Here is a 22884-nt window from a genome sequence, read left to right on the forward strand (position 1 = left end):
TAATAAACAAAAATGTGACTTAAAAGTTTAGGGTTCATTCATAGGTTGAATTGTCAGAGATTGGAAAGCAGAAAAGGTACGAAGGAACCTCTGAAATATGACAGTTTTCTAGGGATGTTTCCAAATTGAGTTCTTTATATTTTATATAAATAAAATATTAATTTATTAAAAAATATTCGTTTTAATTGATTAAATTGAATTAATTAGTAATTCACTAATTAATTTTTATTTTCGACAACTAAAAATTTGTTGCGCGTGCACACAAGAAAGTCACATGAGAGCGAATACAAAACTGCCAGCTGTTGTTGTAGCACCTTTATGGCGGGTAGTTTTGAATATGTAAAAAAAAAACATTTTTGCAAATAATTTTATAAAAAGAAAATTTATACTATTTTTGAATTCTCCACAGAATTTTATCTTAATTTATCAATTATTTTGCGAAAAAAACCTTAACATTTGAAATCACAATAATCAAATGACTTTAAATTATACAATTCCATAATGGTATAAAAGCACCTTTATATTATTGTCATAAAGTGTTTTTATGAGTGTATAACGTGTATAACCAAAATAAAAAATGTGATTTTTATTATTTTGTATATATATACAGTATTAATGTAATGATTGTTTAATTATTTAGTTCAATCAACAATGTTATAGAGTGAAATATATTTATATAAAATAAATAAAGTATGCTTGGAACAAGAAAACTTATCGTTTCCTTTAATTTATCTTTTTATTACAGGTAAGAGGTTTATTAAAATTTATATATATATATAATTTATTGTGTTTTATTTAAACGTAAATTGAGAAAAATTTCAATTTGATAAAATAATTTTGTTTTGTTATTCAGTATTTAAAATTATCGAGAATTATTAAAGTAAAAATATTTTATAGATATATAAACATAAAATAATTGCAATTTGACTAAAATAAACATTTTTACGTATATTATAAATTAAAAAAAAAATTTTAATTTTAGTAAAAAATTAGCGCCATTTTTTAAAAACAAAATTAAAGATTTTCATTTTTTTTTCTATATAAATTTTTTAATCGATCCAATATTAAATTTATTAAAAAATTTTCTTCGATTCAAAAAATTATTTAGGACAAATTTCAATAAAATTTAAATTAGTTGCAGAATTTATTGATTAAATTTGCAATCGATTTAAAATAAAATTAATTTTAATTCTAATTAATTTAATTAATATTAAATTTAATTTATTCAAATTTGAATATTTTAAAAATTTTAAATCATCCAATTTTTAGTTTAATTAATTTTTAATCGAATTTAAATTATAATTATAAAGAAGAAAAAAAATTCCAAGTGATTTAATTTTCAATTAATTCAAATTTTTTATTGATAAAGAGAAAAATATTTAATTAAAATTTTAATTAAATGCAAATTCAATCGATCAAATATTTAAATTAATGAAATTTCAATTTATTTAAAAATTAATCTATAGTTAAGTTTCAAATTATTGGAATTTTAATTTTTCTAAATTTTAATTGATCCGAATTTTATTTTGTCCAAATTTTTAATTAAATTAAAATTCAAATTATTTATTTAGATTTCAAATTATTCGAATTTTAATTGATTTAACTTTCAAATTATTTTAATTTTAATTTTTCTAAATTTTAATTGATTTAAGTTTCATATTATCCGAATTTTAATTTATCAAAATTTAAAATGATTTAAGTTTCAAATTATGAGAATATCATTTTATCCAATTTTTTAATTAAATTAAGTTTCAAATTATCTGTATTTTAATTTATTCAAATTTTGAATTAAGTTTAAAATTATGTGAATTTTAATTTTTCCAAATTTTCATTGAATTAGGTTTCAAAATATACGATTTTAATTTTATTCAAATTTTAATTGATTTAATTTTCAAATTAGAATTTTATTTTATCAAAATTTTAATTAATTTAAGTTTCGAATTATTGGAATTTTAATTTATCTACATTTTAATTGATCCGTATTTTATTTTGTCTAAATTTTTAATTAAATTAAGTTTCAAATTAATTTATTTAGGTTTCAAATTATTCGAATTTTAATTTTTCAAAATTTTAATTGATTTAACTTTCAAATTATTTGAATTTTAATTTTTCTAAATTCTAATTGATTTAAGTTTCATATTATCCGAATTTTAATTTATCAAAATTTTTAATGATTTAAGTTTCAAATTATTAGAATTTTATTTTATCCAACTTTTCAATTAAATTAAGTTTCAAATTATATGTATTTTAATTTATTCAAATTTTGAATTGATTTAAGTTTAAAATTATGTGAATTTTGATTTTTCTAAATTTTAATTGATTTAATTTTCAAATTATTCGAATTTTAATTTGTCCAAATTTTTAATTCAATTAAGTTTTAAATTATCTAAATTTTAATTGATTTAAGTTTAAAATTATACTTATTTTCAATTTGTCCAAATTTTGAATTGACTTAAATTTAAAATTATCCAAATTTTATTTGATGTAAGTTTAAAATTAATTTATCTGATTTGATTAAAATTTTCAATTAATAAAAATTTGAATCGCAATATATAAAAAATAAGTTATTTTCGCACCAATGAAATTATTTTTATAATTTCAGAAATTTATTTAAACGATCTATGGTAACAATGTCGTCGAGTCGTTTAGTTGCAATTTGTCAAATGACATCAGTGTCGGATAAGGAAAAAAATTTTCAAATTGTTCGTGATCTAACCCGTGAAGCCAAACAAAAAAATGCTTCCGTAAGAATTTTTTCTATATATAAATTTTCTATTTTTTTAATCTAATTTAAATTTTTTGTTCCTTTTTTTTTTTTTTTTTTATTGAAACATAATTTTTTTTCTTTTTGTTGCAAGCAGATCGCATTTTTTCCAGAAGCATGTGATTATTTAGCTGATAATAAACAGGATATCGTTGGAATGGCGGAAAATTTAGAGGGAAATATAGTTAAAAAATATAAACAACTTGCATCGGAGGAAAAAATTTGGTTATCCCTTGGCGGTATTCATGAAGCGGTAAAAAAAAAAAATTATAATTCTTTTAATTTCAATTTTTACTTTGATAAAAAAATATTTCCTCTAGAATTTATTAATTTTTTTTTCTTTTTTTAATGGAATTATTTTCCCCCAATATATTTAGAGTAACTTTTTTATTTTTTCTTTTCGAATTTATTAAAATTTACAAAAATTTTATCTAAAGTTTAGAAATTACATTTTTTCAAATTACACAAAATTATTAGAAATAATTTTGAAATGTATAATATTCAATTTATTTAAAAAAAAACAATTGCAAAATTTTTTTCTAAAGGTATAGGTATTTAAATTTTTTTATAATGGAATTATTTTCCCCCAATATATTTAGAGTAACTTTTTTATTTTTTCTTTTCGAATTTATTAAAATTTACAAAAATTTTATCTAAAGTTTAGAAATTACATTTTTTCAAATTACACAAAATTATTAGAAATAATTTTGAAATGTATAATATTCAATTTATTTAAAAAAAAACAATTGCAAAATTTTTTTCTAAAGGTATAGGTATTTAAATTTTTTTATAATAATATTATATATAATTATATAGGTATATATATATATATATATATAATTTATATTATAAATAAATAAATATTTTTGAAATAATTATTTATATTTATATTTAATATTTATAAAAATATTTAAATTTGAAATATTTGTGCCAGACAAAAAAATTTTATTTTGAAATAAATATATGTAAATATTTATTTAGTTCTGTGAGAAATAATTTATTTTTTACTCAATTCAAATAAATTATATTTGATTCGAATAAAAAATCTGAATAAATAGCTAAATATTTTAAATAATAAAATTATTACATATTGCTAAATTATATTGTTCGTCGCGGAAATTGAAAAGTTGACAAGTTCCAAAGGAACTTAGGTCCTGGAAATGTTCGTAATGAGTTTTTAAATGTTATTTTAAGTACATTTTAGTAATATAATACCTTCTTTGTGATTTATGCTAATTAGGTTTTAATCACCTACGAGTGACTACCCCATAGACTTTCAGGTAAAGCCATAGCTCATTCGTTACTTGTGGTTCGTGCTGTTAACGTGTCTTTTGCAATTTGAAATATATTTTTCTATTTAAACTAGAAAAATAAATTATAAAAATAAATAGTTGTGCATAGTGAATTAATAATACGTGTGGAGTATTTCTGTATTAAATTAAACAAGAAATAATTAAATCGTAAGTATTATTTGTAAATATATTAAAAAAAAAATTTTTTTTTAATTATATTTTAGACAAGATAAATCTTTATTTACGTATTAGTATTCTCCACTGCAAGCAATTTCCAATTTTTTTTTTTTTATTATATGTTTTTCATTAATAATTATAATTATTAAAATAATTTTCTTTATACAAAATGAATAGAGCAATTTTTAATTATTTCTCCACGTATGTGCGTCTAATATATATAAATTAAATTTAAAAATGTCAATATTGACATGATTTTAATTTGTATTTTTGATAAATTTGTTGAGAAACTATATACATACAAATGTAGAAATATGTCAGGAAGCTTTAGATATTAAATTTAATTAATAAAACTTAAAATTATTTTTTTTTCGCATATTTTTTATATCAAAATTTTATTTTTCTTTATTTAATTTACTAATTTTGATTCTTTTTTTTTTAATTTATTTTCAACTAAATTTTAAATTAAGGAACTGCAAACTGCATTTTTTTGATAGTATAAATTTAAAAAAAATTTATTTTGTAAAGAATAAAGAAAAAGAAACTTTATATTATTAAGATTTGTGGTTATAAAAATAAGAATAATTTTTAATATTAAACTGTAATTTAATTAATTTTTTTTTATTAATTTAATTAAAAGAAAATTATATGATATAATATTTAATTATATATGTTTATTATTTTCTAGATAACAATGCCGTTAACTTGTTCTGTTGCTGGATGTAAAAATAAATTTGACAAAACCAATCCAAAGTTAAGTTTATTTAGATTTCCAAGAAATGAAGTTTATTGTAAACAATGGCTCAATGTTTGCAAACGGAAGAACATCAATGTAAAAAATGGTAAGTTTCAAAAAACGAGTTCATTGATTTTTGTTTTTGAATTTTCTATTAAACCGTTTGGAAGATATAAATTTTTCAAAATTTAAGATTTTTAAGGATTTTTTTTTTAATTGTCTGTGTTTTAAGTTAACTTTTCGAAAATTTGCTGCAAAATAATATCCAATAATAATATTTAATATTTCTCTATTTGTGATTACTCTTATTGTTTAAATAATTTTTGTTTGCTTATTTCTTAAATCTGCGTTTAATTATGTATAATAATTTCTAATGTAGTTAAATTAATTAATTTCAAAATTATCATATTTAATAATAATAATAATAATAATAAAAGTTTTTTATTATTAAAATATTTGTAGGTTAATATTATTATTGACTATTATTATCATTATTATTTTATTCTACGTATTCTATAAAATAGAGTTGCACGAATTTTTTGGAAATAATTTTCTTCTATATATTTTCGATTTTTTTTTATGCTAAGTACAATTTTTTTATGCATTTTCTTGTACTGATTAAAAAAATAATAGTAAAAATACTTGCAAATTTTATTTTCTTGGTAAAAATAATAAAAAAAAAATTTATTTTGCGTTTTTTGGAAAGAAATATGCAACATTTTGAATAATATTATTATATATAATAATAAAATGCTTGGTCTGTCCTTCTGTCCTAACTTGAAGTTGGCCTTTTCTGATTTCACGTGTTTTTTTGAATAGTAATCTTATGACGTGTCAAATTTTGACAATTCTTTTTCTCATTTTTGCTAAAGTTGTATAATTGTGTTTCCAAATTTCGGAATAAGTTTCTTTAAAATTCCAAATTCGAAAATTCAATTCACGAAGCTGAAGTACACAACGTTTACCAACGAAATTTTTTTTAAAGTTGTATATTGATTCAAAAATTGTATAGAAATACAAAAAATTTATGATGAGAAAAAAGATGCGCAAGGAAATTTCGTAAAAGATAGTAATTTGAAAAAAATTAATTTTTAAAAATTAATTTTTAAGGTACAAGGGGCCAACGAATACCTATTAAATATTAATTATAAAAACACAGGCCTCGAATCAACTTAAAGACACGAAAAGTCGTTTTAGTCGATTTATATTAAAAAAAAGTGGATTTGTTTTTTATTATAACAAAAATATTTTACAGATTTTTAAATAACAAATTTTTTTTTTAATAATAATCCTTTTCGAAGGGTTAAAGTTGAAATTTTTAGAAATAATTAAATTTCAAAAGATATTGTTAATTTTCAAACAATTATTAAATTTTACAGAACTAAAAATAATTTATCAAACAATTTTTGGAAAACATTTTTTAAATTATAATTGAATTTTCAAAGATTTAAAATTGAGATTTTTGAAATTAATTGAAATTTTAATTGTTTTGTAATTAAAATTTTAGATGATTTCACTAAAAATTTATTAGAAAATTCGGACAAAATACAATAATTTGAAAATCATTTTTAATTAAAAAATGGTTTCAGATAGTTGAATTTTCAAAGAATATTATTAAAATAGTTAAAAATAATTGAATTTCCTTAGAGTTATAATTGAAATTATTAAATTTCAAAAAAAAATGTTTCGATTGAAAATTTTAGAAATAATTAAATTTTAGATCCTTTTAAATTCAAATTTCAGAAAATAATTGAATTTTGTTTCATTTTAAATTGAAAACTTATTGGTAAATAATTAAATTTTAAATTGAAAATTTTTGATAATTATTGGATTTTTAATTGATTTTGAATTAAAATTTCGGCTAATAATTGAATTTTAGTTTATTTTGAATTGAAATTTTTAAAAAATAATGCAATTTTATTGTGATATATTTTTTTAAAATTATAAATAATTGTTAAATTTCATAAAAATTTTAATTGAAAAATAATTTTGATAGAATTGAATTTGTGATGTATTTCATTAAAATTATTAAAAATAATTAATTTAGTGAAGAATCATTTTAGTTCAAAATTTGTTAAATAATTGAATTGAAGAAGATCTACATTTTATACTGGAAAAATGTATTTTATTTACATTTTTTTCAAATGTAAAAAAAAAATGTCGCATTTTATTAAAATAAGTCGATAAAACTTGTATTTTTGAAAAAAGTCGAAAAAAGTCGTATAATCCGAGGCCTGTAAACATATAATTTTCATTATTATCATTTAATATGTAATAATATTCTAATCAATTAAATTATTATTGATAATATTAATCTTTAATTTCTTTAGAACAAACAATTAAATACTCAATTTGGCGCGCGTTTAATTTTGCTAGTTATTGTATATAAAAATATATTTTAATGATATCTATAACCTTCGTTCAAAATATTTTTTTTTTATATTTTACACAAAAAACGTAAACAAATTATGAATTATGGTTCTTTTCATGGCTTTCATGACAAAAAAGTTTTTGTAGATATTTTCGCTATATTTCCGAAAAAAAATTAAAAAAACCTTATACAAAAATCAAAATACATAAATATACCTAGTATCATAAAAATCGAAGGCATAAAAAAATTCGTAATTTTGAAAATTTAAAAAAATTGTTTCTCCACGATAAAATTTAGGTTGAAAATTTTTATAAAAGGAATTAATTTTTTTTTTTTGAAAAGTTCAAAAAAATCAAAGGATAGAAACAGTTTTAATCATAAGATTAGTTATTATTATTATTATCATAACTTCCTTCATTTTTATCAAATAAAAAAATAAGTATTGTTTCTTATTTTTCATAAAGATTATGAAAAAAAATGTTTCGGGCAAAACGAAAAGGAAAATTTCCCGTGGAATGTCCCATATATAATGTTATGTATTTTTGAAGCTTATATTCATTCAATGAAACACTATACTATTTGATACTAAACAAATATATTTCAATATAATAATATTTTGATTTTGTACTTTGTATATAAAATTAATAGTCATATTATCAAAACTGTTTCAAAATCCTTATGATAATATTTTATATTTAAAGAGGTTGAATTTTTTGAAATAACGTGATACATAAAAATTTGTTTTTAATAACAAATAAATAAATAAAACAATAATTAAAATTGATTTTGTCAAATTTTTAAAGATTCAGTTCAATTTTCAACAAAAAAATATTTTTTGAAACAAAATTTGTTGTTAAATAATAATTATGTAACATTTTTTGTTTAAATTTACTAAATAATTATAATTTACATCTAATTTTTATAATCATTAACTTTGTTAAAAATAGGTATTTTCATTCAAATGTTTTTGAACAAATAAAATTTTTGTTTTTTTAAATTTTTTAAACTAAATTTTATTCAACAAATACTAACAAACAGAATTGTACATCATTTATTAAATGAGCAAAATTAGCAAATAGTCCAAAAAATTAAAAATTATTATTAATTTAACTTTAATCAGAAAACAGAAAATATTAAATAATTTTACATTATTTTAGAAAAAACTTCGGCTCAAAATAATATTTTTTGAAAATTGTACAACTGGATCTTGTAAAATTTAGTAAAATTATTTTAATTATGTTTTTATTTGATGAAAAAAAACAAATTTTAGTTTAATATTATGTTAAATTGTCTTACATAAATAATAATATAAAATGTAATAATAATAAATTATTATTGTTATTAATTAATTAATTTTCCTTTCAGCTAGAATATGTTCCACGCATTTTCGAGACGAATTCTACAAGCCATTATCATTTACTGATAAATCATTGCAAACAAGAAGACTTTTTGATTATGCAATTCCAACTGAAAATCTTTTAATAAATATTTCACAAAAAAATGAAATTGAATTATCAAGAAATTCAAAAATCAATAAATCATTACCACTCGATAATAATGATTTTTTTGATTCATTTCAAAAGGCTGTTAATGATGTTGTTCATGAATTTCGTAATGCGGAGAATTGTGAAAATATTTCAAAAAAATTAAATCTATTAAATAAAGAATTTGATCAGAATGATGTTGACAATAGTGAAATAAATAATTTAACAATCAGTGAAATGTTATTTTCACAATTGGAGGAATCAAGAGGACAATTAAAAAAGATGAAGGAAAAATTAGAAAAAGTTGAAGATAAATTAATGAAAACGGAAAAAAAATTGGAAAATGCTGAAGAAAAATTATTAAAAGCCGAAGAAAAAATAAAAAATCTTGAAAGAGAAAAAGAAGATGATGATGATGAGATTGAAAAACTTCCTAATTTAGATGAAGAAATAAAAAATTGGATTTCTGACGATGCTATTGGAACAATTTCACTTCAGACTCATGTTGCGAAGAGTAATAATGAATATTTAAGGAATGTTTTGAAAATATCACTACCTGGATTGGCCTCGTTAAAACGCTGGGTTCAGAAATTTGATGTATCACCCAGAATGAATTAAATATAAATTGTAAAGAAAATATAAGTTTTTTTGTTATTAAATTTTTTATTTTTTTTTTATTTTTTACTATTAATGAATTAATTATAATCAATTATTGTCATATTATAAAATTTTAGCAAATTAATTAATAATTAATTAAGGAATTAAATTAAATTTTAATCCGTTAGAATTAAGATTTCATTATATAATAATAATAATAATAAATATTAAAAAATAAAAAATTATTTTTCAATTAACAAAAATTTGTAAAAAAAAATATTTGTGATAATTTTCATTATTTGATTATTTTTTAAAATTGCGCGGTTAATTTTTTCTACGCATGGCCAGTTTATCTGCGCATTGACGAAAAATTTCGTTTATTTGCGCACATTCGTCTGCTTGGTACTTTGGTCAAGAGAACTTTGCGTCTGCGACAATAAATTCCAACGAATTATATTTTGTTGTGAATCAAAATTTTTTTTTGTAATTTTTTGCCAATTAATTGTAGTAATTTTCAAATCTATGGCATCAGATATAAGTCTTTGTTCCATAAATTCTGAAATCTGTTTCGGACTTAGACTCTCTGTAAGTAGTTTTTTAATAAAAAAAAAAAAGAAATGTACAAAATCTTTCGTCGATTATAAAGTGATGTCGAGTAAACCTTCGAAGAAATTGTGAGTATAGTACATGTATAGAATTTTTTTTTCTTTATGTATTAGTAATAATTAATTAATAATAATAAATATTGTAATAATTATTTGTATATTTCTTAAAAAAAAATTCCCAATATTTAATAAAATATAAAAATGGCAACTATAATTTATTACTGAAAAATATATATTTATTATCTTTTTTGACAAACAATGAAGGGTGAGAGAGAAAGGGAAATGTATTTTTCAAGAATCAGTGAAAAATTAAATTGATTTAAATATTTTTACTAAACATAATAGTAATTAATTTTTAATTTGAGGTTATGTCAAGTAGTTGAATCGCATTAACGCGTTTTCTTTGTTTTAGAAATATAAAAATATTTTTACAAATATATTTTAAATGAAAAAAATTTTTTCTTATTAATTTAAATATTATTCTTATTAGTTCTAATTAGTTTTATATTAAAATTTAAAAAAAAAAAAAACAATTTGAAATAATTCGTCATATGACAAATTGAAATGTTCTGTTTTAAAATTGAAAGATAAAAGAGCAAGTTGATAGTAAGTTTACTTCTGAAATTGATAAAAACAAAGTATTATCGCTCGTTTCTCAAGTTCATCACTGTAATATTTACGGGGCATTCCACATAAAGCGAACCACATTGATTTTGTAATTATTTTATTATTAACTGTAATATTTGCGGGACAATCCATATAAAGCGGACCACTTCGATTTTGTAATTTTTTTTTTATCAACATCATTAGCTTTTAAACAAATATTAACATTTAAAAATCATTCCATAAATATCGAAAAAATTACTATTATTAAAAACAATCAAAAAAAAAAAAGATCGAAGCGGTCTGTTTCGTGTAGAATGACCCATTCATTTATTTTTTGCAAAACTTACATAAATAACTATGTGTGATATATGTTTAAATTACAATTATAATAATTGTCATCTAATAAAATACAGAAAAAAATTTTTATTTGTTTAAAAATATAAGACATAATTTTTTCGCGATTTTAGTTTCTTTGGTGTAATTTTTACAATCATCACGATGACTATATATAATAATTTGAACATATATATATATATATATAGTATACGCACAGATTACAAGGTAAAGTGGTAATTGACGTATTACAGAGATATTTATGTATATGTAAGTTTTGCGCAATAAAATAATAAATATTGCACAAAATTTAATATACAAAAATATGTGTTCGCAATCGTTTTACGTGGAATCCGAAAAATTTATTTCTCAAAATTATATATAAAAATGCATATATGTAAATAAAATATTGATTAACTGCGCGATTAATCATTCGTATGACGTGATATGTGCTTAGAAAAGTCCTCTAGCCAAACAAGTCAATAGAGACCAAAGTTCGTTTAGAATATACAACTTTATTAAAAGTGAAATTTATTTTTTCTAAATAATCTACTTAAAAAAAAAGAAAACTCAGAATTAGTTGCATACAAAATTAGTGGTGCTTTTTATATTTTTAATTAAAAACAATTTATATATATTAACAGTAATAATAATAATAATAATAATAGAAACGAATAAAATCAAAAGTGCCTTTTTTATCTTTAACTAAATATATAACAGGAAAAAAATATAGTAAATCTATTCTTACAAAAAGTTCTATTACGAATTTTAAAATTAAGAAAAAAAAATTATTATTTACAGAAATCTACGGTAACGTGATGAGAAGCTAAAATAGATATTATATATGTTCCTTAGAAAAAAAACCCCCTAATGAAAATATACGCGTGTATAAAAATTTTACGATGACGATAAAAAGATAGGGAAGTGAAGAGAAACAGATATAGAAGATAGAAGAGTTCTAATTGTGTGATTATGACGACGTTAAAACCACCACTTATTATTGTCATGGGCGTTTCTGCCAGTGGTAAAACCACCATTGGAGGACTTTTGGCTAAGAAACTTAATGTTGAATTTTTGGATGGTGATAATTTTCATAGTGCAAAAAGTGTTGAAAAAATGGCGAAAGGTACATTTTTATCTTCTATTTTCAACTATATGTATATGATGTATTCCACGCCAAAGTGTAAGTCCATCTGCAATTGCATCTCCGATTTTTTTTTCTTTTAGTTTTAATTGCAGGCCTCGGATTATACGACTTTTTCGACTATTTAAAAAATTTTTTTTTGAATAAATTACGATTTTTTTAGTATAAAATGCAGATCTTCTTCAGATCTTCTTTATTTCAATTATTTAACAAATTTTTATGAAATTTAATCATTGTATATAATTTAAAAAAATTAAAAAAAAATTCTAATAAATTCTTCATCAACAGAAATTATTAGAAATTTCTCTTATTATAATAATAATTGTCTGAAAGTTAACACAATCTTTTGAAATTAAATTATTTTCCAAAATTTCATTTAAAATTCAATTATTTACAAAATTTTTAATTCAAAATCTTTTAAAATTCAATTATTTTCCAAAATTTCAATTCAAAATCAATTATTTACGAAATTTTTAATTCAAAATCTTTTAAAATTCAAAAAATTTTACAAAATTTCCATTCAAAATCAAATAAAATTCAATTATTTTCAAAAAATTCAATAAAAAATCAACTAAAATTCAATTATTTTCAAAATTTTCAATTCAAAATCAACTAAAATTCAATTATTCTCAAAATTTTTAATTCAAAATGACTTATATCAATATTTTCAATCTAAAATCAACTAAAATTGAATTATTATCTAAAATTTCAATTAAAACTCTCTCATGAAATTCAATTATCTTTAACTATTTTCATAAAATTATTCGAAAATTCAATTATCTGAAACCATTTTTTAATTAAAAATCACTTGAAGTTCAATTAATTTCAAAAATCTCAATTATAAATCATTGAAAATTCAATTACATTTAAAAAATGTTATCTAAAATTATTTAATAAATTATTTTTAATTCTGTAAAATTTAATTATTGTCTGAAAATTAACAAAATCTTTTGAAATTCAATTATTTCTAAAAATTTCAACTTTATAACTCTTCTAAAATTATTATTTAAAAAAAAAAAATTTTATTTGAAAATCTGTAAAAATTTTTTTTGTTACAATAAAAAAAATCGACTTTTTCGACTTTTTTTTAGAACATAAATTGACTAAAACGACTTTTTTTGTGCCTGTAAGTCGATCAGAGGCCTGTAATTGAGATTAGCTTCCATGAATTTTTTCAAATTTTTTTAGCAAGCCGTTTTCGAATTATGGAATTTTGAAAATTGGAGAATTAATCATGACTTTTAATTTTTGAATGCTCATAACTTCCTTAAAAATGCATCAATTTTAAAAGTGTTTTTTTTCCAAAATGTGTGTTTTTAAACGTACTTTTCCACCAAAAAAATCGAAATTTTTTTTTAAACAATATTACTATCAAATTTTTGAGTTTTAATGATAAAAAGTTATTTTTCTCAATTCACGTACTGATCGATTTTTTTCAAAAATTTTTCAAAAAAACTACTTCTTTTTACGAAACTTTTAAGCCTAGCCCGATAATAGGCAAACGATATTTACTATATTTTCGGAATTTTTCAAAAATTTTTGAATTTTTTAAAAATATTTTTCGTTTTTTTTTAATACTACATACTTTTATGTATATTTTAATGCGCTGATTACGAAAATTATAGTGACAAAACCTAAAAATTTGATTTTTATGGCAAAAACCATAAAAAAAAGTCTCAAAAATTTATGGTTTTTTTCGTTTATTGGGTAAAATATAAGTACAAAATTAAAAAAAAAAAAACTTTCAAACAAAAGTTATAGATGTTATTGAAATACATTTTTTTTATCTTATGCACTTTTTTTAGTTTTGTATATTTTACCCAATAAACGAAAAAAAAACCATAAATTTTTGGACTTTTTTATGGTTTTCACAGTAAAAATTAAATTTTTATGTTTTGACACTATCATTTTCGTAATCAGCGCATTAAAATACATAAAAGTACGTAGTATAAAAAAAACCAAAAATATTTTTAAAAATTTCAAAATTTAAACATTTTTGAAAAATTCCGAAAATATTGTAAAAATTGTTTGCCCATTATCGGGCTAGGCTTAAAAGTTTCGTATTTTTAAAAAAAATTTAGAAAAAAATCGATCAATACGTCAAATGAGAAAAATGACTTTTTATCATTAAAACTCAAAAATTTGATAGTAATATTCGTTTTAAAAAAAAATTTCGATTTTTTTGGTTAAAAAGTACGTTTAAAAACACACATTTTGGAAAAAAAAGACTTTTAAAATTGATGCATTTTTAAGGAGGTTATAAGCATTCAAAAATTAAAAGTCATAAAAATTCTCCAATTTTCAAAATTTCATAACTCGAAAATGGCTTTGCTAAAAAAATTTGAAAAAATTCATGGAAACTAGTTTCAATTAGTACTAAAAGAAAAAAAAATCGGAGATGCAATTGCAGATGGACTTACACTTTGGCGTGGAATACATCATATATATAATTATATACTTCGAAGAACTATATAGAATGCTCTTAGGTCGAAAAAAAGTAAAGAAAATTAAAACTCAAAATTTTGATTTAAAAAATAGTGGAAGTGCATCAATTATGGCGCATTCATAAAAAAATAATTAATATTACTATTATATTTAATATCATTGCTGCAAAATGATTAAAAAAAATTATTTTAATTTTTTTTTTATACAATTACTAATAAAGATACACATTTAAACAATTATTAATTTAATTATTTGAGATCAAATGTTTTCCCTCGACGTAATTGAAACATTTTTATAATTTCCATTGGCTTCAATTACAGTGAGCAAAGTATTTTTAAAATACATGTAATTAATTATTTTTCAAAAATTTTGAATTTCAATTTTCTTTATATATTTTGGGAGCGGTTTTTATTCTCGCCTCTATATTTTAGAAGAAATTTTTATATTTTATTTAAAGGAATTCCTTTGAACGACGATGATAGACAACAATGGCTTGAAGAAATTAGCATGAAAATATCGAATAAATCAAGAGAAAATAAAGGTTTAGTTATTGCTTGTTCAGCATTAAAATTAAGCTACAGAAATATAATAAGAAGTTCAAATTATATTGATGATGATAAGGAGATTATTTTTGTCTACATAAAGGGTACAATGGAATTATTTAAAAAACGAATTGAACATCGTGAAGGACATTTTATGCCAGTTTCTCTACTTCAAAGTCAATTTGACACATTGGAAGAGCCACGTGATAATGAAGTGACAAATGAAAAAAAATCTAGCCGAGTAATTGAAGTTAGTGCAGAATTAAATCCTGATGAAATTATCGAAGAAATTGTTAAACAACTTCTAAGATTAACTCTCATAGTGCCTTGTAGCGATGATTTTATCTCCACAAACAAAAAAACATATAAATTATAAAATTTAATATATATATATATATATATATAATTAATAATAATTTATAATAATTATTTTACTATTATAAAATTGTTATTTATATATTTTTCTAATTTATATATAATTATTATTTGTAATTATAAATTTATAGATTTATAATGCAAAAATATATATACTGTTAATATAATTCACTAATTGTTAATGTAAATTGTTTATAACAATTATTTTTTTTATAAATAAATCGTTTTTATCCTTCAGAAATAAATATTTAATTAATTCAATCCAAAAAAAAAAAATATATATATAAAAAAAATTCTTTAGCCCGCTCTATACATTTGTTGTAAACAAATTATTACAGTAAAAATTTTTTTTATAATATATTCACTGCGATTAAAATTGAGAAAAAATATTTTTATTATTACTTTTTAATAATGAAATGAAATATTTTTTAAAATGAAAGTAAACTTTTTTTTTAAAATATATTTTTGCTTATTTTTTTATTTCAGTAAGTAAATTAGTAGAAAATTTAACTGTAATAATTTGTTTAAAACAATTAGAAAGTTAAAAAAATTTTTTTTTCTTATTTCATAAACAATTTTAATTCATAGAAAGTAAATTTATATGAATTATATAGAAATTCGTTAAAAAAATATAAATTTGGGTAGAAAATATTTTTTTTTTTTACTGATTCTTGAACAATCTCTCTAATCTCTAACTTAAAAAATAAAAAAAAAATGTGTCATTTCAATATATAATTTGTAGTGTAATAAATTTAATTGTTTATGAATATTAATACTTGATATTTAATTGACTAAATATATATATATTAAAAATATATTAATTAATATATTTTAATTTATTATCATTAAAAATTAATTTTACTATATGTAAAAATATTAGTCTGGTTTCATTTATTTATCGTGTAAACTAATTGTCAAAATTATAAATTTTAATTAACCGTAATTTTTTATTATATTTGTCTAATAATCACGTTCTAAGAAAAAAATTCTTTTTCATTTTTTTTTTATAGATAGATAAATATCCCGATAAAGTGTACAATGCTCACGTTTTAATAAACGATAAAGGCGAAATTGTTTCTGTTTATCGAAAAATACATTTGTTTGATATGGACAATAAACAAACTGGTGTACGATTAATGGAATCTGATTATGCAATGAAGGGTAGTAATATTGAACGTCCAACTTTAAGTCCAGTAGGAGAAATTGGACTAGGCATTGTATCCTTTTTTAATAAAAAATTTTTTTTATCTTAAATCTTTACGAAATTTGGTCTAGAGAAACCGATGAAATTATTAGAAAAAAATTAATTGAATTAATATTAAAAATATATAAATTACTATAAGTTTTAAATTAAATTTTTTTTTTAAATAATTTATTCTTAACAATTTACATAAGTGTTACGATATGAGATTTCCAGAATTGGCTTTGTGTCTACGAAAAATGGGTGCGAAAATTTTAACTTATCCATCGGCATTCACTTTTGAAACAGGGGCAAATCATTGGGAAGTAATGCTACGTGCCAGAGCAATTGAAACTCAATGTTACGTTATTGCAGCTGCTCAAACTGGCCGACATAATAAAAAAAGAGTCAGCTGGGGTCATTCCATGGTAGGAAAATTTAATTTTTTAAAATTATTTAATTTTTAGACGCGATTTATAAAGAAGCTAAACAATTTTTACCTTAAGGTAAATTTTAATTTAATAATAATTTATTATTATTTATTCTATTATAAAATCTTTAAATTTAATTAATAATTCTTTTTATTTGAATTTAGATCTTCCTTTTCTTTCTATATTATTTTTTCTGTTTACATTTTCATTGTGTTACCTATGAATATCTTCTCTCTCTCTCTTTTTCTATTATTTCAAAAAAAAAAAATATATATATATTTCTCTAAATTTAAATTCATTTCTTAATATTATTTTATTTTCAATATTTTTATTAATTTATAATTTGATCAGATACCTGTAATAAAAATGCAAAAAATAATTATTAAACTTGTAGGTTTTTTTTTTTTTAATTTTATCTTTTTACAGATTGTAGATCCATGGGGAACGGTTATAGCGCAATGCTCACAAGGAATTGGTTTGCAAATTGCGTCAATTGATTTCGATTTTATCAATCGTGTTCGTGCGGATATGCCACTTGAGGATCATCGTCGCACTGATATCTATCCAAAAATGGAATCTTATTGTTGAATACATAGAAAAAAATAGAGAAATTTCTAAAATATTCTTAGAGAAAATTCACTGTAAAATATTTCAATGTGAAAATTTTTTTAAACATTCTTTATAACAGTCTCGTGTATATTTTGTTTTTAAATAGACTTACAAAATTCTACATTCACAACAAATACAACATCAAAATCATTTTATCTAACTTATTTAAATTAATTAAAAAATTAATATTTTTCTTGTGGACTAGTGATGAAAAAAAAAAAAATTGATAAAAGAAAAAAATTCTCCCGATAGAAGAGAATTTTTTTTTTCTTTTTAAAGTTCTGTCTTTTGACACTTGTGCCCGTTTTCAAATTTTATTGTGATTTATTTTTTTTTTTCTTAAAAAGAAACTGTAATTTTCATGTATTTTTACTTTGATAATATGAATTATCATCGGAAATACTTTTTAGACCAATGAGAGTTGTATCAATTCCATTGAGTGCCCAATTGTGATCACAAATTTCAAGTGCCTCCCATTCGGCTTTAAATGCGGCTTTTGGATCAGGTGGCATTGACATTGCGGCGCCTGACACTTGATCTTGTAAAAGTCGCGATGTATCGGCAGCATTATTTTCACCAAGAACTAAAGTATAAATTGATCTCAAGCCAAAAACATTGAGAAAATACCAGGATGCTGAGGAAACCCAAGCAGCATCCAAAGTCGTTAATTCTATTCCACGTTGTAACATTGGTTTAAAACGCAACGTCAAAGGAAATGGAACTTTTGCTAAAAAAAAAAAAGAAAGGACAATTATTCAAAAATTTTCCCACTTGTTCCTTCTTTTCACTTTTTTTTTAAAATTAAATAATAAATTATCAATATTTAATTTAATTATTTGAAAAAATTGAAAATTCTTACTTGTAACAAAACCGGAAAACATCCAATTTATCCATCCTCCAATGAGAACCATTGGCAGAACATTAGTGACATTTCCTTTTAACATATCAGTCATCATACTTGGATCGGTCATTGGATTTTGTGAAACTGGTGCTCGTTTTTGAGTTTTAAAATAGCCAGTCTCTTCATTATTGAAAAATTGTTTTCTCGTTTTGAAACCATATTTTGAAATATAATGTCCATTTTCTCTCAATAATCTCGATCGCATCATTACTTGACTGTAATTATTATTTAACAATAACTAATTTTTCAAAATTAGAAAATTTTTTTTAACTCAGGAGAAAAGGGAATTTTTTTTTTTTTATTCAAAATTAATAAACTCGAATTTCTATATTATCGAAATTTTCAAAGTAGAATAATTATATTGAATTAAATTTTTCTTCCCTTTTATTTAACTAAATTCATATTTAATGGAATTTTTGATTTTGAAAAACCTTTTTTAATTTGCAAACTTTTAATTTAACATAATTACTTTTCAATCTAATTTTCCATTTAGCAAAACAGATTTCAAAAAGTACTCGGCTTCTGAAGACGTTAAATTAAAAAAAAAAAAAAAAATCATAACTTTTATAATTTTTTAACAAATAGAAAAGATAAAGCTAAAATACGCAATGTTTATAATAAACGATTTTTAAGGAAATAATTTTTTTAAATGAAAAATTGTATAATTTTTTGCCTAAAAATTTTTTTTTTCTTTTATAATTTTTTGATTAATGAAAACTGTAAGAAATATTTTTTAGACGAAAAATTAAAGAATTTTTCATTTTTAAAAATTATGTCTTTAAAAATCGTTTATCATAAACGTTGCGTACTTCAGCTTCGTATAGAAAAGTAAAATAAAAAAAGTACGCATTTTTTTAGTATTTCTAAAAAATTCAAAAAACAAATTTTCCAGTAAAAAAAAAAATTTTTTTGAATGAAAATCTCTTATGGAACGCTCTACAGTTTTGAAAAAATTAAGATTTTTCTAAATTAAACTACTTTTACAATTTTTTACTATTTTTCATCGACAATTTATTACACGCTTTACTTTAAACAATTTTTTAGAACCTCTCGTATGGATTTACATAAATTTTTTTTGTTTAAAATTACAAATTCTAAAATGATCAAAATAAAGGTGGTACCATTATTTTTTTTTTAATTTCAATAGTTAAAAATTATTATTATTATTATTTCAAGCCTCGGATCGACTTTAAGACACAAAAAAAATCGTTTTAATCGATTTGTATTTCAAAAAAAAGTCGAAAAAATCGATTTTTTATATTTTAACAAAATTTATTTGATTAATAAATATTTTACTTTAAATAACTAATGTCATTAGATATTAAATTCATTTTATTAATTCTGTATTGAGAATAATTGTATCAAAATATTATCAAGAAAATTTATTTCGAATATTTTAGAATCGAACTAATTGTAAGACAAATTTTCAAAATTTTATTTAAGTAGGATAAATTTAAAAAAAAAATTCTTAAAGTTCCATTTTTATAATTTTTTCAAGTCTGATTTAAGCAATTTATTCGAATTAAAAATTTTTTCATAGTTTTTCGTTTTGATGGTCAACAAAATTTCAGGCAATAAATTAATCAAGTTTTTCAGATTTTTGAATAAAATTTTTTTTTTAAATAATAATTTTGGAAGAATTAAAGTTAAAATTTTTAGAAATAATTGAATTTCAAAAGATTTTGTAAAATTTTCAGACAATAATTATATTTTACAGAAATAAAAATAATTTATCAAATAATTTTAGATAATATTTTTTAAAAGTAATTGAATTTTTAAAGATTTACAATTTAGAGTTTTGAAATTAATTGAACTTCAAGTGACAAAAACAAAAATACAATATTTGAAAACTTTTTAAGTAAAAAATGATTTCAGATAGTTGAATTTTCGAAATTGAAAATAATTGAATTTTAAGAGAATTATAATTAAAATTATTAAATTTCAAAAAATTTAGAAGCTTTTAAATTTAAATTTTGGACAATAATTGAATTTTAGTTGATTTTGAATTGAAAATTTTGCTAGTAATTTAATTATAATTGATTTTGAATTGAAATTTTAAAAAATTAATTGAATTTTAGTAGATTTTGAATTGAAAATTTTGAAAATAATTGAATTTTAGTTGATTTTGAATTGAAATTTTGGAAAATAATTGATTTTGAATTGTAATTTCGAAAAATAATTAAATTTTCGTAGAATATTATAAAAACCATTAAAATTATAAAAATCATTCAAAATAATTGAATTTTAGGAGAGTTATAATTAAAATTATTCAAAAAATTTTAGAAGCCTTAAAATTTTAATTTTTGAAAATAATTGAAATTTTAGATGATTTTGAATTGATATTTTTGAAAATAATTGAAATTTAATTAGTTTTGAATTCAATTTTTAGAAAATATTTGAATTTTAGTAGATTTTTAGAAGAGAATTTTGAAAATAATTGAATTCCAATTGATTTTGAATTGAATTATTGAAAAATAATTTAATTTTAGTTGATTTTTAATTGAAATTTTGGAAAACAATTAATTTTAATTGGTTTTAAATTGAATTTTTAGAAAATATTTGAATTTTAGTAGATTTTGAATAGAAAATTTTGAAAATAATTGAATTTCAATTGAAATTTTTGGTAGTAATTGAATTATAATTGATTTTGAATAGAAAATTTTGAAAATAATTGAATTTGAATTGATTTTGAATTGAGTTTTTTGAAAATGATTGAATTTATTAGAAATTACAGACAAAAATTGAAATTAAAAATTTTTCTAATTGCAAAATATTTTCAAATAATTGAATTTTCGTAGAATATAATAAAAATCATTAAAAATAATTAATTGAATTTCAGGAGAGTTATAATTGAAATGATTAAATTTCAAGAAATTTTAGATGGAAAATTTTTAGAAATAATTAAATTTTAAAAGCTTTTTAATTGAAATTTTTGAAAATAATTGAATTTCAAAAGATTTTGTTAAATTTCAGACAATAATTATAATAAAAGAAATTTTAATTCACTTCTATTGATGAAGAATTTATTAAAAATTACATTTAAAAAATTGAATTTTAAAAGTTTTTAATTGAAAAATGCTTTCAGATAATTAAATTTTCGAAGAATATTATAAAAATCATTAAAAATAATTTAAATAATTTTGCAAAATAATTAAATTTCAATTGGATTTTGAATTAAAATTTTTTGATAATTATTTGTTAATTTTTTTGAAAATTATAAACAATTATTAAATTTAAATAAAAATTTAAATTGAAAAATAGTTTAAAATAATTGAATTTATAAAGAGTTTCATTAAAATTATTAAAAATAATTAATTTAGTAAAGTTTAGTTAAAAATTTGTTAAATAATTTAAATAAAAAAGATCTGCATTGTATACTAAAAAAAATGTAGTTTGTTTAAAAATTTTGTAAAAAAAAAAGTCGAAAAAGTCGCATTTTTTTTAAAATAAGTCGAATAAAAGTCGTATTTTTGAAAAAAAAATCGTAAAAAGTCGTATAAATCGAGGCCTGTTATTATTATTCTCTTCTATACAAAAATAATATACTGTTAAACTTCATATTATCTTAAAATTTTCGAATAACTCCAAAAACTGACTCATCACAAAAATAAAGTATCGAACGTATTTCATTAAAAAAAAAAAAAATTTCCGCTGAATAAAAATAAATATTTCAATAACAAAAAAAATTGATACAAAAAAATTAAATTTTAAATAAATTTTGAAAATTAAAAGTTTTTTCATGCATAGTAAATATAAATATACAAAAAACAATATTTTAATATCACCTGTCTTGTACTTGCTGGACTTCGATTTTTTTCTGTGAGGCTAATAACATGGAAACATAATGTCTTACAATTCCAACGAGGAATGTGATAACGACAATGGGCAAAAATACCCAACCTCGAATATTTGGATCCAATAAAAGTTCAGCCATTGTTAAAAATTTTCTAATTTAAAATTTATGTAAAGAACTTTTCATCTCATAATAATTTTTTTTTTTTTTTTTTTTTTTTGACAACGAAGCAATCAAAACAGCTGACACTTGAATTTACCATAGAACAGAAAAAAAATATGTAGAACGGCAACTCTATGTGTACTTATATGTGTCAAAAAGTAAAGGTGCATTCACAGATTGGTGAAAATGTTTTTCTTTTTTTCAATTAATTGTTATTCGATAATAAATTATTATTCATGGAGAAAATATATTTAATTGTGAAAAAAAGCTAATCAAATTTCTGCATTTTTAATTAAGAAAATTGAAAATATCATTCGATTTTAAAAACTAGTAAACT

General features: G+C 19.7%; 4 protein-coding genes across 8 annotated transcripts; 3 read left to right on the forward strand and 1 right to left on the reverse strand.

Moving 5' to 3' along the window:
- The first annotated feature begins 537 nt into the window (after positions 1-537).
- On the forward strand, positions 538-18037 carry LOC127279318 (deaminated glutathione amidase). Its single transcript, XM_051301606.1, has 6 exons — positions 538-745; positions 2603-2744; positions 2862-3017; positions 16482-16688; positions 16867-17079; positions 17509-18037. Exons 1-6 carry the CDS (start codon positions 693-695, stop codon positions 17668-17670), a joined length of 933 nt encoding a protein of 310 aa, XP_051157563.1. The 5' UTR covers positions 538-692; the 3' UTR covers positions 17671-18037.
- On the forward strand, positions 4059-9466 carry LOC127279319 (THAP domain-containing protein 1-like). Its single transcript, XM_051301607.1, has 3 exons — positions 4059-4224; positions 4922-5075; positions 8706-9466. Exons 2-3 carry the CDS (start codon positions 4928-4930, stop codon positions 9440-9442), a joined length of 885 nt encoding a protein of 294 aa, XP_051157564.1. The 5' UTR covers positions 4059-4224; positions 4922-4927; the 3' UTR covers positions 9443-9466.
- LOC127279321 (gluconokinase-like) lies at positions 9876-15490 on the forward strand. 5 transcript variants are annotated; one of them, XM_051301609.1, is made up of 3 exons: positions 9876-10095; positions 11767-12091; positions 15012-15490. In XM_051301609.1, the coding sequence occupies exons 2-3, from the start codon at positions 11938-11940 to the stop codon at positions 15470-15472; spliced, it is 615 nt and encodes a 204-aa protein (XP_051157566.1). In that variant the 5' UTR covers positions 9876-10095; positions 11767-11937; the 3' UTR covers positions 15473-15490. The 5 variants fall into 5 exon arrangements, with proteins under 5 accessions (XP_051157566.1, XP_051157571.1, XP_051157568.1 ...); XM_051301614.1 differs by lacking the exon at positions 9876-10095 and adding an exon at positions 11215-11235; XM_051301611.1 differs by lacking the exon at positions 9876-10095 and adding an exon at positions 11296-11459.
- Positions 17758-22654, reverse strand: LOC127279320 (ER membrane protein complex subunit 3). The gene is made up of 3 exons (XM_051301608.1): positions 22378-22654; positions 18551-18807; positions 17758-18418 (listed from the first exon to the last, which is right to left on the reverse strand). Exons 1-3 carry the CDS (start codon positions 22524-22526, stop codon positions 18051-18053), a joined length of 774 nt encoding a protein of 257 aa, XP_051157565.1. The 5' UTR covers positions 22527-22654; the 3' UTR covers positions 17758-18050.
- Positions 22655-22884: the final 230 nt, after the last annotated feature.

This window comes from Leptopilina boulardi, unplaced genomic scaffold (genome assembly GCF_019393585.1).
Source record: "Leptopilina boulardi isolate dan_hultmark-lab unplaced genomic scaffold, ZJU_Lbou_2.1 LbouV2_215, whole genome shotgun sequence".
Taxonomy (NCBI): Eukaryota; Metazoa; Arthropoda; class Insecta; order Hymenoptera; family Figitidae; genus Leptopilina; species Leptopilina boulardi.